Source organism: Aulonocara sp. 'chitande type north' Nkhata Bay, linkage group LG11, assembly GCF_057382095.1.
Source record: "Aulonocara sp. 'chitande type north' Nkhata Bay isolate Kocher_YH1m ecotype deep benthic linkage group LG11, A_spYH_male_GT1.1, whole genome shotgun sequence".
NCBI classification, from domain to species: domain Eukaryota; kingdom Metazoa; phylum Chordata; class Actinopteri; order Cichliformes; family Cichlidae; genus Aulonocara; species Aulonocara sp. 'chitande type north' Nkhata Bay.
In genome coordinates this window covers 32411835-32429429 of record NC_141354.1, presented here as the reverse complement: position 1 = coordinate 32429429, position 17595 = coordinate 32411835, and the positions used below count along the sequence as shown (strand labels likewise).

Below are 17595 nucleotides of genomic sequence, written 5' to 3'. Positions count from 1 at the left end.
GGGAGGCTGTGGTTGCTGCTGCACGCAATGTTGATGGTGAACAGATCAAAACACTGACAGAATCCATGGATGGCAGGCTTTTGAGTGTCCTTGCAAAGAAAGGTGGCTATATTGGTCGCTGATTTGTTTTTGTTTTGTTTTTGAATGTCAGAAATGTATATTTGTGAATGTGGAGATGTTATATTGGTTTCACTGGTAAAAATAAATAATTGAAATGGGTATATATTTGTTTTTTGTTAAGTTGCCTAATAATTATGCACAGTAATAGTCACCTGCACACACAGATATCCCCCTAAAATAGCTAAAACTAAAAACAAACTAAAAACTACTTCCAAAAACATTCAGCTTTGATATTAATGAGTTTTTTGGGTTCATTGTGAACATGGTTGTTGTTCAATAATAAAATTATTCCTCAAAAATACAACTTGCCTAATAATTCTGCACTCCCTGTACAGCCATGAGCTAGGTGCAAACACAAATACCCTCTTTTGTTCCAGGTTTAATTACAACATCAACACAATAATTTGGTAACAAACACAAACTTAAGTTTAAGCTCAACCCAAGTCTGCGCTGAATGTGTGTATATTTGTATAGCCGTGATTAAAGCTCACTTACAGCAATATTTAAAACAAAAGAGTTAGAGTTGGAAGGTATTATAGGGGAGCAGTTACTGACTATGTGGTAGTGACAAATATTATCAAATTCAGTGAATGTGGATTCACTGAAGACAAAGGAGACAAAGGAGAAAAGTCGGAAAACATAAACTGTAGCAATTTTAAGTCTTTGTACAATTAATATAATTACTTGAAATGTTGTATCTATAATACATTGACCTCAGACACAGACTCAAACTTCTTGTCTTCTACTTAAAAGCCATTTTCCATGCCTTTATTGTGGTTGTAATTACTCCTTCCTTGCTTTTGTTCAGGGGCAGAACAGTGATCTGTGCCTACTCCATTGAAGATACTGAACAGGCCTTCTCCACATCTAAGCTGAAGGGCTACAGCGGTCAACTCACTGGCACACGCCCTGGGACTGTAAGTAAAACCTAACAACCATCAATCCTGCTATTTTTTTAATTAAAGCCCAGTGCAAAAAATGTAATGAGTTAATTCATATTTTTAAATATAATTCAGGTGTTATTTATAAAGGAATGACTCAATACAAAATAAATTATTTGGAGTCCATCGGAATAGAGTTCGTCACTTTTTCCCTTAGTGTCTCCGCAAAACCCCCGGAGCAGCGGAGAATCAAAACAATGTGAAAACTCTTGGGGTGATGAGATACCACCCAGAAATTGAGGATGTGATCCGGCCTGTTGGTGTGGCTCCACTTGACCTGCCCTCAGATGACCAAATCACACATACAGTGGCGGACATCGTACGGGCAGTTAACGATGAACACTACAGCGTTCTTTACCTTGGAACAGGTGTGTGTCTGAGTGTGTGTTTATGTACAAGCACATGTGCTTGTGTGTTGTTATGTGTGTTGTTAGCTTACAATGTCTCTTGTCATGCTAAAGGGTTTTGTTAGCTATCTGAAAGCAACTAATGAGTAGCTATTTTCTGTTCTTTAGCTGCACTGTCCCCACATCAGTAGTATTTACATTTACCTCTGCAGTCCTTTCCTTAAGAATTGTTTTTCTTTACAATATAATATTCTGCGCTTCACTTCAAATACTGCTTCTGATGAGCAGCATTTGCATATTAGCCACTCTCTACTGTCCCGGTTCAACATGCAACACTAGATTAGAAACGAAAAACAAACACAGACTAAAATATGATTTAAAAAAAATTACCGCTAAGATATTCTTAAATTCTCAATACAAGCTGTGAATATTAAATGTGAAAAACTGACAAACTGTCAAAATATTTTCTTCTCAAAATCTAGTCAAACAATCCATAGCCTTCACAAGACTATTTCTATTTGATCAAAGCAGCAATTCTGAGCTGCTGCTTCCCATAGCAGTTACTGGAAAAATTGTGTTGTGCCTAAGGGAGATCACTATGGCAACCATCACAAGTCATATGCTCGTGTGTCCATGAGTGTCTCACCACTCAAGTTCACCAAAGATGAGTGAGTGTCATCTTTCAAAGTGCAAATTGTGACTGCTGCAGTGTATATGTGCTTGTCATTCATAAAGCTTTTCTGGTGGTATTAAAAAAGGCAGATTGATTTCCTCTCACTATGAGCTCTACAAACTGTGCCAGTAATAGGAGGGAAAGGATGGTGAGCTATGAGCAGCAATGGGTCTCTATGGTGGCCTAAAAAGAAAGTAGAGCAGTTTGAGTCACACTGGTATCTGAGGCTGTGGGAACACATTGTACTGCTGTTTCCTACTGACAAAATATTTCCTGTTTCTTGTTTTTACTTTCAGGGACAGTAATTGGCATGCAGAACAGAGCTTGTGTTATCCATTACAACACAGGTTATATGTTACAGTTCAGCTTTTACAATTTTCAGATTCCCTTTGTGATCACTTCTGAATTGTCGTTTAAGAGCGTTCATTTTCCCTTCTGTTTAATATTGCATCACCTCCACCTCAGAGTGCTGGATAAATATTCATTCTGTGTACCCCGTCAAGCTCATCAGTCTGCATAAATTATTTCATACATGCTCTTGTATCTGTGTAAATGATGGTGAGAAGCTGCCTTCTTAAAATAATTCAGTCTTTAGTGAGTGAAGAAGACAGGCAGCTCATGCATAGTTGGGTAGTTGCATTGTTACAGTCTTAATTTAATAAAAGGGGTACAAGTGATGAGCGCATGTCCACCTTGAAACCACAGACAATGGAATCATAGAGAGGCATTTTCTTCAGACATTAGTCTTTCTTGGTAAAAACCCTGGTAAGTCTTATTTAACTTATTCTGCCTCATTTACCTTGCTTTAATTTAATTATGTGCAAAGTTCTTCTTAAATGAAAAAATCATTTAAATTAAAAATATCTTACAAAGCTGAGCTTAAAAAACAAAAAGAAAAGAAAAGCAATAATTAGTAGGCAGGACAAAAAACACCACGAGTGCTGCAATGTTCAATATAATTACTCCCAGTAAGGAGTGAGCGGAAGACCAGCTGAAGCTGGCATTTACACTTTGTTGTACACTTTGTTAGTTTGCTTTAAATCTGTTATGTTGTATTTGCTATTGTTTGGACAAATTCATTTAGTTTGATAAGAATGCTGCAATTCAAAGTCCAAAGCAGACCAAACAACCACTTTGATTCAATCTAAAATGACATGACTGAGAACACAGACATATGCTAAAGTATTTAGAAAAAGGATCGTCTGATGAAAAGTTTTTGTTTTTTGTTTTTTTTTAATTATACAAAGAGAAATTGTACAGAAGCAATCAAAAGAAAACATTGCAACAACAGCAACAAAATAACAACCAGTTAGGTTGTTGGCAATAGGTCAGAAACAAAAATTAGGGTTTAAAAGACCATGGGAATTAAAGTGAAGAGAGGGAGGGATTTAGCACTCCCACTCACACTTAAAGGCTCAAGTAGAACGACAAGACTCTTGTTGCTGTTATGCAAAACACCAATTTGATGGCAGTTTCTATGGAAGTGGAAAACATCACTTACTCAACTTCCTCTCATCTAATTTCTGCACCAACCTCTTGTTTATTCTAGTCACAGCTCTTTGCCAAAGTGATGTATTTGAAGGCTAATTGAACTCCCTTTAACATGTTGACCTAGAACAAGCTGACAGGGTGGTGCCCAACTCCTAATTAGCTAAATAGTGCACTGTATATTTTGCTTTTTAAACCCATGTAACTAGTCTCAGTGGGACTACACTATAAGATATAAACTGACAAAACACAACAGTTTTTGACAGAGTGAGTTTCTTAGTCTTTTGATCTCTAGCCAACAAATATTTCAACAAAATTTATGCATATAATAACTGGCTACTTCAATAACTGTAACAGGATATTTTCTGCAAGCTGCTGCAAATCTGCTTTCATACAGCAGAGTTATTGTAGTGCTAGAGTGGTATAGATTAGAGATGGACCGATCCGATATTACGTATCGGTATCGGTCCGATACTGACCTAAATTACTGGATCGGATATCGGAGAAAAATAAAAAATGTAATCCGATCCATTAAATATCAGGAAAGCACCTCACAAAACTTGCAACACGCCGTAACTCACCTCAGAACGTTAGCACGTTGGAGCAGTATGCATCACATGATAGAGCGGCTGTGGCATGCGGGACCTGTCGGTGGTCTAGATAGCATGTGGAGTTTTGCTAGCAACCTGGCATTTCATCTCCGACAAAGTTATCCCCGAGAGAAGTAAAGCAAGTGTGTAAGTCCATCTCTGAATGTTTGTAAAGCATTCCTGCGTTAAGCTTAACGAGCGACTGCCTCTCGCTCTCCGGCTGCTACTTCAATCATGAAACTGCTTAATGATCAGCTGATCGGCTTTTCTGTCGCGAGTCCGTGTCTCTTGTTTGCTTTTGGCCCACTTTGCACCAGACAGAGGAAACCAGCGGCTGAACAACAGCAGCACGTTTAAGCTTGATCAGCTGTTGTTAGAATGTATTTAATATTACTTTCTACTCGAGGATCTTTTTCTACGTAGCTGACGCTGGTAACTGTGCAGGGGCGCATCTAGCAAAGTTTAGCCAGGGGGGCCGATAGGGCATTAACAGGGAAAAGGGGGCACAAAGACATACTTTTCTTTCTTATTCTCATTTAAAATGTCTAGCTTTTAATTATTTAATATTTATCCGAATCTTACACCCAAAGTTTTAATCTGATGTAAAATGTATAGAAGTCCATTATTGTATATAGTGACTATTAAGTCTAATATATATACCCTAGTAAGCTATAGTACTTTTTTCCTTTGGGAAGGTACCATCTGTGCAGTCTGCAATTTTGTTGAAGAAAGATGTTGAATCTATTTAATATTTCTTGAAAAATAATTGATTTCTGTGCATTTATTTTTTCACACTGCATCAAATTAAGGTTGATTACGTTGATTAAGCATCATGAGGTGGCGCGTGAGGGGTGGTTCCCTATTTTTTATTTATTTATTTTTGTTGTTGCTGGGAGTTGGAACCCTGTTAGTTAGGTTGCTTAATATTTACGCTAAGTACTCTTTAAAATACCAGAATAGGGAGGATGGTGTAGGTTTAAGTTTATTAGATTGATCAGTATTGCTGAACTATGAAATTTTTTTTGCATATAGGTATAACAGAATAGCTTTAGTGTAGTTGTTGTTTTAAACTTGAGTATGAACATATACAAAATGCAGCAAGATATTTAAAAAAAAAACAGTTTTGTTGATTAAAAAACACTATATCGGATTCATATCGGTATCGGCAGATATCCAAATTTATGATATCGGTATCGGTATCGGACATAAAAAAGTGGTATCGTGCCATCTCTAGTATAGATAATGTACCCAAATCTCAGCCAGGGGTTGAGTTTGATAATGTACAGTAGGTGCTGGGTTTTCACAAGGACGAAAATTACTTGGAATAGACAAAATGTTGTCTCTAGCTCCTGTGTGTGGATTTGGATGCCGTTTTAGTAGTAACCTAATTGATGGAATTTAAAAAATGTATCCCACAGTCTTAGCTACATGTAGAGAAGAAACCAAGAGCCAGGGCTGCATTTAAGATAAAAGTCAAAGTCTTGGCCAAGGGCAGCTGCAGCCTGATCCCAATCTGAATGAAACAAAGCTAAGGTGGCGGGAAACTGACTCTTTGAAAGTTGCTGAGGCATCAGGCGTAAAAGGAGAGATCAAATAACCCCTTCAGCAGAAAAACTGTCTCAACATAGCTGTGTGGAGAGTAAAACAGTAGACCCAGAATGCAGAATGCGGAGGAGTCAAGCAAAAGCTGTTTACTAAACCAAAAATTGTAACTTAATCTAAGACACAGAAGAACAAAATACTCAGTCAATATGAAAATAGACACGAAGTCAGACAGAGAAATGTAGGAAGCGGAACTAAAACAAAACATGATAGAAAACTAACACTCTGAACCGAAAACAAGGCAAAAGAAACTAATAAAGGCACGAACACTAACACCTTAGAAGGAAACACATTAAGGCCAGAGTTTAAATGTGAAAACTGACACAAAGAAATTCTGTCGAATCCACTGTAAGATTCAATAGCACCGTTTTAAGACACACTGGGACAGTTATCACTGTCACCTCACAGCAGGAAAGTTCACAGTTCAAACTAAGCTGCCAGCTGGGACCTTTCTGTGCAGAGTTCGATGTTCTCCCTGTGCCTTTCTGGGTTCTCTCTAGGTACTCCAGCTTCCTCCCATAATCCACAGACATGCATGTAAGGTTAATTGGTGATAATAATAATAATAATGGATACTTTATTGATCCCCATGGGGAAATTACTTGTTTTTCTCTGCATTTGACCCATTCACTCAGTGAAGCAGTGGGCAGCCCACTAAGCAGGCGCCCGGGGAGCAGTGTGTAGGGACGGTACCTTGCTCAGGGGTACCTCAGGGTAGCCGTTAAGTGGATTCGAACCGCCGACCTTCCGATCATGGGGCGACCACTTTACCTACTGAGCTATCCCTGCCCAATAGTGATTCTAAATTAGCTGAAGGTGTGAATGTGAGAATAAATGGTTGTCTCTCTCTCTCTCTGTGATGGACACTTCCACTTCTCCAATTCAGGGTGGAAAAGAGGGCTGAAAACTATTCCAGCTCCAATAGGGCGAGAGGTAGGATACATCCTAAACAGGTTGCCAGTCTGTCACAGGGCTAACACAGAGAGATAGATCATTCCCGATCATTCACACTCATATTCACACCTATTGGGAATTTAGAATCACCAATTAATCCAAAAACACGTGGAGAGTTGGTGGTTTTGAACCCAGGACGTTCTTGCTGTGAGGCAACAACTACTGTTCCACCATGATGCCCGAATTGCATAATTGATTCAGAAAAATGATGAATGAACACGGGTTTCACTCTCCAAGCCCAGTGTTTTAAAGTATTCTCTCTGTACCTTTTCTGCTCATGTAAGCAGACAATAAAAGTTAGCAGTTTTGGATGAGTTTTAAATGAGGGAATTCAAAGATGTTAATGTTTAAGAAAGACTGTAGTTATGGCAAGGGAAGCTTATGATGGATGTGATTACTACCCCAAGAATCATTTGTTCACAAAGAACTCTCTTTGTTTTATCCTGCCTAAAAACCGTAGAAGTTTCTTCAATATGAAAAACATTCCTGAGATATTCTGATATCTATAAAGACATATAGACTCAGTGTTATTCATGTATACAAAGGGGAGAGAAGGAAAAGTGAGCTGCAATTGGCCCCTGAAGTTCAATAGCCCAAAAAAGCAACAAAGGAAAAATAGATCGCAACCTTTGAGAGGCAGTGGAAAAAGTGGAGCATTTAGCCTTTGTTACAGGGGACTACTTGAAATGGAGCAAAGCTAAAGGACAGTAGTGAAAGATTTGTTTTCCACGATGTGTCAGTAACTTAAAGGTAAGACACAGACCAATGAGCTATCTGACTAGAAAAACAATCTGGGGAAGTGAATGTACTGAATGTATTGTAACTTAGAGAGAAGAGAGTTCAATCTTGTTACCAAAAACAGGCCCATTTTAATTATCGTTATCATACCTGGAAAGCTTTTATATAATAGGTGCACATAACTGCAAAGTTTTAAAAGGGTACTGGGATAAGAATTTACAGTAAATGAGTATGATGTGTCAGCAAACCTCATCTGAAAAAGCTAAATATAACAAGAAAAAAACTGATTTACTCAGCAGATGCCACTGAGTTCAGCACTGTCACCCTTTTCCCCCTCAGAATATCTTGCGGCTGTCTTTGTGCTGATATACACTGTTTAGATAAAGGAGCTGAAAATAGCATTTGACGGGATTAAAGAACCACATAAGAATAAATTAGATAAAATATGAAATGTTATCTTTGACAACAGGGGATAAAAGATTTGAAGTTTATGAAAAAGAGACGAGGCAGTTTGAGGACAAAGGAAGTCCAAGCGGCAGCAAGAACCTGCCTGTCTAATTATAAATGAGAAAGAGCCTCACAGAAGGAGCATTCAGGAAATGAGGATGTGAGAAAAAAAATAAGGTATCACAGTAATCACATTTTCACAGTAGGGAGAAAAAACATTGAGAGAGGAAAAAAAGATGCAACAAAAGAATAAAACAAGTTTGAACTGTTTTGTTTTCTGGCATCAACAAAGGCCCATCGAAGTGCATGTACTGCACTGAGGGTAGAACATTTACATTTCAATTTTTATGAAACAGTTTGCAGCAAAAAAAGAACTAAAAACAAGGAAAATATGCAGAAGAGATTATGAAAAACTTGGCTGTTTAGTAGTGTAACCTGATTGTACAAATCAAAGTGGCTCAAAGCTAGAATAGTGACTTGTCAGTTTTCAAACTCAAGCTGAATGCAAAGCAACATTATTAACCAACATAAATTAGCAAAGCTAAAGAATGGTGTACTAAATCCTCCAAATAGGGCTTACTTCCTTCGCTCTAAGTGACAGTTGGATCAAGTATTTACATGGACGATGTGCTGTGAACATGACTTTGCTCATTTGTGCAGCAATAAAAATCCCCTTTCCATGTTGGAAACACAAATGCAGACAATCCAAAAGAAGAGAGAGCAGCTAACAGTTAGTAGCAAGGATACAGTTAATGAAATACAAAAAACACATTCAGTGCATTTTCACTCGAGCTCTGTGTTATTGTACGCAGCAGTAATGAGAAAAACAGATGTTTAGTAGAAGTAAGTTGTTTTGCAGCAAATTCGGTGGCTCATAGTAATAGAACAATAATAAATCGAGGCTTGCAGAAGCATTTTCACACTAAAAGCTCAAATTTGAAAGTTGCTTAAAAGTATGACTTCTTGTCTCATTCTTGAACTCATTAAACTTGCAGTAATTATTATTATATATTGGAGGATTAATCTTCCGACAGCCACTGGCTGTTTTTAATCCATGTTCTTTTTGATGTTGGAATACTATCTGGCATGAGGATTGCTGAGTGGTAGTTTCATAGAGGATGAGATATGCATGATGAGATATGTAAGAATAAAGTTGAAATAATGCAAGTCTTCAAACAAAATGTTGACATGTGGCCCTTTTAAGACCTTATTAATGCCAAATGGCATTGTGTTCTACTGATGCATGTTGATGTAATGTGTTTAATTAATAAGGACAGACCATTTGGAACCTGATTTGTGCAAACCCGGGGCAATAAATTGAGATTTACCATAAGTCTGTGTTATGGCCAAAATGTTTCAGCTCAGTTTGCAAGAAATGTACTTTTAATGCGAAACTGCATCCTTTGCTTTTGAACATTTAGTATCCAGAGGGGATACTAAATGTTCTCGGTTACTAAAAGCTGTGACATTTTTATGAAGAACAAAACAAAGTGCCTAAGTTATGAAACCGATCCAAAATTCATTCAGAATCCAAACCTCTGGGTTGATTTCCCCTGCTGCCCATAGAACTCAGACATTTAAGGTTACATCACCATTGGTAACATGACTTCCTGTCTTACGTTATTTTTCCAGGTAATCATTTTGCACAGTTCAACTAAAGAAAAGCTATTTTTGAGCTGAAATTCTTATCTGCCATTTTGTATTTGGACCACCTATCTGTCATAAAACCTCAACAGAAGCATAACAGGGGCTGGAACTCAGTTTTAACAAAGAAATTGAAAAAGAAAATACCACAAAGAATGTGTGGCTTTTTCATATGTAATCGTTTCCTCTTTTCTCCTTTGTCTTATACAGAACAAGGCAAAATTCTCAAAGTTCTTCATACCAGTGAGGATGTCTTCATCATATCTCAATACTCTCTGTTTCACAATGAAGGCCCTGTTCTAAACATGGCTATTGATACCCAAAAGGTATGAGTAATTATGTTGATTTGTGTGGTAGAATGTGATTTTAGCTACATTTGTCATTATAAATATGCATTAGGGCTTGGGCTATGCTAGGAACGGCCACAGCCTGTGAAACATTCAAAGAAAATTAATTGTACTAGAGCTGGTTATCCTTGCCACAGCACACAAGCTACTTCATTAGGTACACCTCTCTAGTAGTAATTTAGAAATTACATGATTTACAGTCCCCAGTATGTTAAGATGGATCTAGTTTCTCTTTGAAATTGCATTTAAGGGTTTTTGTTTGTTTGTTTGTTTGTTTGTTTGTTTGTTTGTTTTTTCAGAGAATCATGGTAAATGTGAATACTTTACACATTATGAGTAGTGGGCGGGGCATCCTGTTTGCCTTCAGAACTAACTTGATCAACAAGTAACTGAAAATATTCTTCAAAGATTTTGGTCCATATTGACATGATCACACAGCTGCTGCAGATTTGTCAGCTGCAAATGTCCTGTACTGAATTGAGATCTGGTGACTTTGGAGTCCATTTGAATACAGTGAACTCATGGTCATGTTCAATAAACCACTTTTTTAACTTTTTAAAATTGTGCATTATCCTTCTGGATATGGCCATCGGACGATGGGTACGCTATGATCATACAGGGATGAACATAGTTAGCAACAATAAACATGTAGCCTGTGGCATTCAAACAATGCAGTTAGTACTAAGGTACTCAACGTGTGCAAAGGAAATATCCAACACACCATTAAACCCCAACCAGCAGGGACCATTTTTACAAGCCAGGGTGGAAACATGCTTTCATAAAGTTTATGCCAAATTATGAGCCTGCTTTTTAAATGTTGCAGAAGAAATTGAGACTCGTCAGACTAGGTAATTTTTTTCCAATCTTCTATTGACCAATTCTGGCGAGTCCATGTGAAATGTACCCTCAGTTTTCTATTCTAAGCTGGCAGGAGTTCCAGCTTCCCTGAATAAGTTTCCCACATGTCAATTGCCTTTTTTTTCATTTTCTAAGCATAATTAATCTACAAATACATTCTCTATTTGCTATCTTATTGTAATTTGATATAATTGAGGCTTAAATTGTTAATATTAAATAGTCATTTGTCCTTAGTTTGTCCCATGAAATTATGTTAATTTGGGTATTAGTTTCATTGTCAATCAAGATGACTACTTGCAGTGGTTTAAGTATAAAGATAGCTCTGTCTGCTATTTATGGCTTTAATATTGATGCTACTATATTGCATCATCCTCCAAAGGGACACCTGTATGTTGCTACAGCGATGGAGGTCCAGCGACTGCCTCTGGCTGACTGCAGTCGCTATGGTGACACCTGCAGAGAGTGCATCCTTTCCCGGGATCCATACTGTGGCTGGGACAAGTCCAGGAGGAAGTGCGTCGCCATCCCACCCGCGTACAATTCCTCAACTGGGTATGATTAGATGTGATGTTACTGCTATTGTTGGTTTTTATTTGAGCAGACAACAGGCTTTCATTAGCAATCTTAACAACACAGCATCAATTCCAGCAGAAAAATTACATTTCATATATTTTGATTGACAGTAAAAATGGCTGCAAATACAAAGTAGCTTCAGTTTCGGGGGGGCATGACATGCTACTGCTACTTCCACTGTTTGACATGATTAATAAGTTTTCACTTGGTTTAATACATGTTGTTTATTTTCAGTTAGAAAAAAAATTACAAGTTAATTGTATAGAGTTTTAAACCTTTAACTCCTTTGTCCTTCCTCTGCCACATTTTGGAGTCATTTGTCTGCATGTTTTAATTTTTAACAATGCAGTGGCTCATAAACCATTTGTGGCACTAATAAGAAATTTGTCCTCTGTCTTATTTTCCAACAGGGGAATCATTCAGAATTTGGACGGTTCAAACTCCTCAGTTTGTGAGGAAGCTGCTGGTGAGCCTTTATCAACTTTCTCCCACTTTCTCTCCATCTTAATTAAACCAAAATAGGAACCTTTCTGAGCAGCTACAGTAAAAAAGATGATTATCATATAATTGAGCAGATTCCAAAAACCCAAAGGGACAGATTTTTTTTAGCATATTATAGCTTGCCCTGTTTCAGAGTTCAAATCCAGTTATGACCTCATAAAATGATTGCAGTTTGTAGTCTCTCAAGAGAAAGCGATCTACTCAAGTGATCTGACCTTAGCATTGCATTTATTCCAAGTTGTGCCACTGGTGTCAAATGACCTTCCTATAAACACAGTAAGAGGTTGATCTATTTTCTTGAAAAACAGTATACAAAGATTATGAGAAGCAAACGCCTTTAAACTCATATCAGGATTAATCTAAGAAACAGCAGTAATGCAAACCAGTGCCAAATCTCATAGCACGCTACTGCCTGCCAGGCTTTCTCGCCTCAAAGGGCATGCTGTTTACAGTCATTTTCAGTGACTTCTTGGACAGTTGGTTACATTATAATTGTTTTAACTGTGAATTGTGTAGTGGAAAACAGTAAGAAATATTGAATATGGAATTATACAAGTCAACAAGAAAAAATTAGAAAATAGTGAATATTGAAATCTGATAACCACCAGAAGCTGGATGATGTTATGTGAGTAATGTGAGTTCTATATTTGGTATTTTCCAGTACTTATTGGTCTTGAATATGATGTGTATTTCAAGATCTTTTGGTTTTTACTTCTGTTGAACCAGTTGCATTTTATTCTGCTTACTGTAACTGAACTTTTGCAAAGTTATTATTAGATGAACTCACCAGAGGCCTCAGCCCAAAAATGATCTGTGGGTCCATTTTGAATACTTGAAGAGACAGGAAATAAGATAGAATTAGCCTTGGGCTCCAAAATTATAATAATATTGTGCTGTGTAAAAGTTCCCAATCAAATTTGCACTTGATTTTAAATAATTATAAACAAACAGGAGGCATAATGAATATGCAGACTTCAGATTTTTGGGTGCCTGAACATTTGACAATTGTCAGATTTTTTTTTACTGTTGTTGCTTTTTTATTCTGCCTCAGCAACAATTTATAAAACAATGCTAAAGGTTCAGAGCTGGAAATATGAAAGATGAAAAAGCGTTACGTGGGTTCGGTTACCAGGTGTCCACGGAGAGATCTTCACTCAGCATTTACAGCTGTAATGTTAAATAGTGAATTTCAGGTATAAAATTCCTTATCTCTCTTCCTTGACAGCTCTGAAGCTGCGTCGAACTTCCCCTAGAGAAGTATTCGTGCAGTCTAACACATCAGTCTTTCTCCCTTGCCCTGTGCACTCCTTCCATGCCACTTATCGCTGGGAAAAGGACAACTGCATTAAGAACTACCCCTGCATTTTTTCTGGAGACTTCTGTGTCCTGGGGCCAGTTGTTGACACACCCCTAAAGGAAGGTGTCTTTCGCTGCATGGCTACCGAAGACGGATTCAAGGTGGAGGTCATTTCCTTCAGGCTGGTAAACGATGGGAGGCTTCTGGCTGCCTCCCTTGCCTTCACCTTGGGGCCATCACTCCTGCTCGCCATGGCTACCCTGTGGCTTCATTAACTGCAGCTAAAACTAATGCTAACTCCTCATCCTTACTGGCTCCCAATGACAGGAAAGACAAGGAGCCATTGCTCAGAGATGAGGTTCGCAGAGCATTAAAGTGCACAGTTGCGTTGTACAGCGGCAATTTGCCGTTTTCTATTTCGGTTTTTAGAGAGGGTCCAGAAAATATCAGTGAATACGGGGTTTATTCTATATTTTTTAGAATAAAACAAAATAGCCGCAGCTTTAGCTGTCTTAATCAGATCAAAAATAGAAGACGGATACAATGCCATTTAAAATAAAGTGATTAGGAGTTAGTGTCCATGAACTCACATGTTTTGCAAGTTTAAACGTAATTCAACCATAAAGTGCTTTGCGAACCTTTCCTCTCTGACAAATAAAGATAAACATATCTTATAAGTTTGGCAAAAAACACCAATACCAGGCCACTTCTTTCTACCATTTATCTACTTATTTTGAAATTGATTGATTGTGCTTATTTGTGAATGTGTAAACCTTTAATACTGCTCTTGCATCTAATCATTCATCTTGTTATACTTGTAATGAGCTATACATTGGTATAGCTCATTAGTACTTAGAAAAATGTCTGGTATTGAGATTTCAAAAGCCTTAACACTTCTGGGACATAACTCCTAAGCACAATTTTGCAGTTGAGGCAGAATACTGCAGACTCAGTTGGACTTGGCGCTATAATTAGTGCAGCTGAGTCTAACAGCATTGCTGGGAGGAAGTGTCAGCTTTTTGACAGGAAGTAGGCGGGTGAGCACGAGCTCACCCTCGAACATCACTGTGTCTCTGCACCTCCTCTTCTGACAAAGCAGTTCTTGCATCTTTTAAGAAGATTTTATCAGACATTATTACGCCTTGTTCACAGCTTTGTCCATTTTTTGGTTTGTTTTCTTTTGATGCCCTAAACATCAGAATGTGAGAAGTATCACAACATTGTTTCTAGCATACAAGGGTTACTTTGTGAGAACTGCAAAGCAAACTGCAATTTACAAGCTTTTAACCGAAAAATCTTAAATCTTAAATATAAGTATTCAGTAAAGACATTAATCTCTGCAAAGCTGCATAAATAACTAAAAGCTGTGTGAAAGTTATGTTAACAATCATCATTGAGCTGGTTTTGGGTATGCTGTCTGGAGGTCATTAGTCTCCTGTGTCCATTAGGTTTTTGGAAACAGAGCTATTTCTTCTAAAGTCAAGCTAATGTGCTGCACATTAAATACAACATCTTCCAGCCTGGCAATGTGTAAAGATGTGAACAAGGTGTTACAGTATTGCAACTTTAAGAATGACATACTTACATTATCATAGGGGCAGATGAAGCTAAAAGGAAAGCATAACAGAGTTGCATTCAGTTGTTTTTCAGCAGAAATAAAGGCTTGTACTTAGATGTGAGATATATGTTCTATATTTTATTGTTCTGCAAATGCTGATTTCTACCATTGCTGCCTACATATGTGATAATTTGTCTTGATGGTTTGGGTTTTTATACCATAGTTAGAATGTGAAATGTGACCATTGATTGCTTTACCTCTTTCCAAGGGACATCAGAGCAAACAGACAAGACAACTGTTATTTTTCCACACTTGTATGCTGTGAAACAAAAGGCTTATTGGACATATTCAAAAAGTATTCTTTACTAATGTACAGCAGCAACCACTACCAGGGGTGAGAACAATGGGCTTAGAACAAAACGTCTCACTTGAAATGCACCTAGTGCATCGTCTTTTAATTTTTTCTGATAACATTGGGGTGGAATTATAAGGAAAACAAATTAAAGCCAAATGCAAAATGAATGATTTGTCAATGTAGCTGCAGTTGAGCGGTACTGAAGTGCCCAAAACTATGCCCAACCTTATGAATACTGATCAGCTGACTAAAGAAGTAGACTTGTGTGGTAATGAATTATGCAGTGGATTAGCATGTCCTCCAGAGCTCTGAGAATTATCATTCACTAATGGTACATAAATATAGCCATGCCGAGCTTTCCACAGTGGCAGAAATGTCATTAATAGCTAATTAGACAATAGAGCTGGCTTGTCATGTCCTGTATTAAAGAACTCATTTTATATCATGAGGGATAGGGCCAGCAGACATGTTCCCAAATGTGAAAATTGTGAGACAGACTTACATTTCTCACTTTTCTTGGTTGTGTGTTGCTGCTCAGGGATCTGCTTATTTTATGCCTTGCACTGATGCAGCCTATTGACTGTGCTAAAAAGGAAAAAAAACAATTGAAAAAAAACAAAGCTGTGTTGAGCCTCATCCGCCTGGCACTTACCGCTTCCTCTTATGCTTATTTGTGAAGTCCCGTGCTCCATACCATGCATAATGTTTCCTGTCAGACAAACCCTGAGCACATGTACAACATCGGTCTTCCTCTCAGCCAAACAACATACACAGATATACTGCAGGTCTAACATGCATATTAGTTGTGTCTCTGTGTTAACACCAGGTTTGGAATATAACACCAGCCACCAGCCTGGTAAACTGTTAGTAGAGGCTGTTAACAACTTTTATCCTGCCAGAGAATTTTGGCATCAAACTAACTCGGCATACAAAGATGTGTTAAAATAATTTCCTCGATAACCTTATCTATATTTCGACTAATAAGTACTGTATGGGTCGATGTAATTTCATCCAGATAGTTGTTTTGCAGGACACTTTAAGAAGAATTGCCTATTCTGTCCAGTTCTAACAAGCCAAATGATCCTGATATCTTAAGCTTCATCACTGCGCCCCTTGTCCATACAATCTACTTACTGAAAGCAACAGATAAAGAAAAGCTTTAGTCATTTGTTCTGATGCTTAAGAATCAGTTTATATTCTCAAATTTACCTTACCTTATGGATAATTGCTTTCCTTTACAAGTAGCATAGACTGACGTAGCATTACATTGCTACTAGAGCATGGCATATGGTTCATGTCACTGTGAGAGCGAAGAAGTGGTTAATTTTAAGATGAATGTGAAGATCTAAGGTGGCAGATATCATTTTCAGAGGAAGTTGTGGATGAAAAGTGTCAAATTAAACTTCTGAAAAATCGTTATGAGAATGAAAATTTTTTAATCTTCTTAGTGAAGACTGGTTTATGTGTAACTGCTAGCTCTTTTACTGTTAAAATCTACTTTGTTAAATGTATTCTTCTTTTATTCGTATTGTTGTAGTCAGGTGCAAACCTTGTATACAAGCTTTTGATCCTGCAGTGATATTTTTCCTCATAGTTTGCTAGGTAAATTGTAACAACAGTTTCTAAACGTGCATAATAACTCAAAAATAAATACAGTACTGCAGTAGATGCATTCACAATAGTTACTTACCTAACCAATGACTTCTTCTGATAGACTGGTGACTACAATTGTGACTACATAGGAATTCAGTATATATAATCATTGCATCTGAGAATAGGATAAAAAGAAAAGAGTCAAGAGATTGTTGACCACACTTTTATGTTCAAGTCTGAGAGGTTGTTAAGTCTCTCATTCTCAGCCTTTAGTTTTTCTAGAGTATACTAGACTGCTCACAACTTTGCTTTTGTATGGATTTGGGACACAGGGTTCACTTACCTAGCAGGAGTGATTACCTTGTTACGCTGTGTTAAATATGGTTAGTGATTTGTTGTTCAATGGAGCTGATTCCCCTCTTCAGGCTTCCTTTATTCAAATATCCACAATGAAGGTAGTACAGCATTTAAACCCAAATAGCATCTTGAGACGACATCTGCAGTTTATTTTAGGTCTTGCTTTAATATGGATGCTCATACAAATGCTGAAATTAGGTTATTTCACACTCATAACTGTCATTGGAGCCAGTTTGATCAAGGCTAATATCCTTCAAATCAAGCACTTGATTTGCGTCAGGAAACCATTTTTGGTTAGATCATGCTGTTTGCTGTAAATGAGCGAGGCGGGTCGCTGTTTTGTCTGCTCTGGGGTTTTGAGTACACTGTACTGTACATGATGTGTGCCCATGATTCTGTGTCTTAATATATCTAATTTTAAAAGTAACATGCCAAACTCTATTATATAAAAAAGAGATTTATATTGGTGCCATGCCAGTCTACATAACGTCATCTCATAACATGTATTTTTAAATAAATGATATCTATAGTACAATAGATATTCATGTAACAAATCCATATTTGACATGTGTTTCCCTGAACATGTGTGGTGAGCATTAATAAAATATAAGT

At 37.5% G+C, this 17595-nt stretch overlaps 1 protein-coding gene across 1 annotated transcript in view; it reads left to right on the top strand.

The window, feature by feature from the left end:
* Positions 1 to 17595, top strand: part of LOC147319522 (semaphorin-7A) — a 42700-nt gene extending 25105 nt beyond the window's left edge. The window contains exons 9-14 of the mRNA XM_086312192.1: positions 929 to 1037; positions 1219 to 1429; positions 9755 to 9870; positions 11129 to 11301; positions 11733 to 11788; positions 13049 to 17595. Of these exons, the coding sequence (XP_086168318.1) occupies positions 929 to 1037; positions 1219 to 1429; positions 9755 to 9870; positions 11129 to 11301; positions 11733 to 11788; positions 13049 to 13395 (1012 nt within the window). The 3' untranslated portion in view covers positions 13396 to 17595. The remainder of the gene's footprint in view (positions 1 to 928; positions 1038 to 1218; positions 1430 to 9754; positions 9871 to 11128; positions 11302 to 11732; positions 11789 to 13048) is intronic.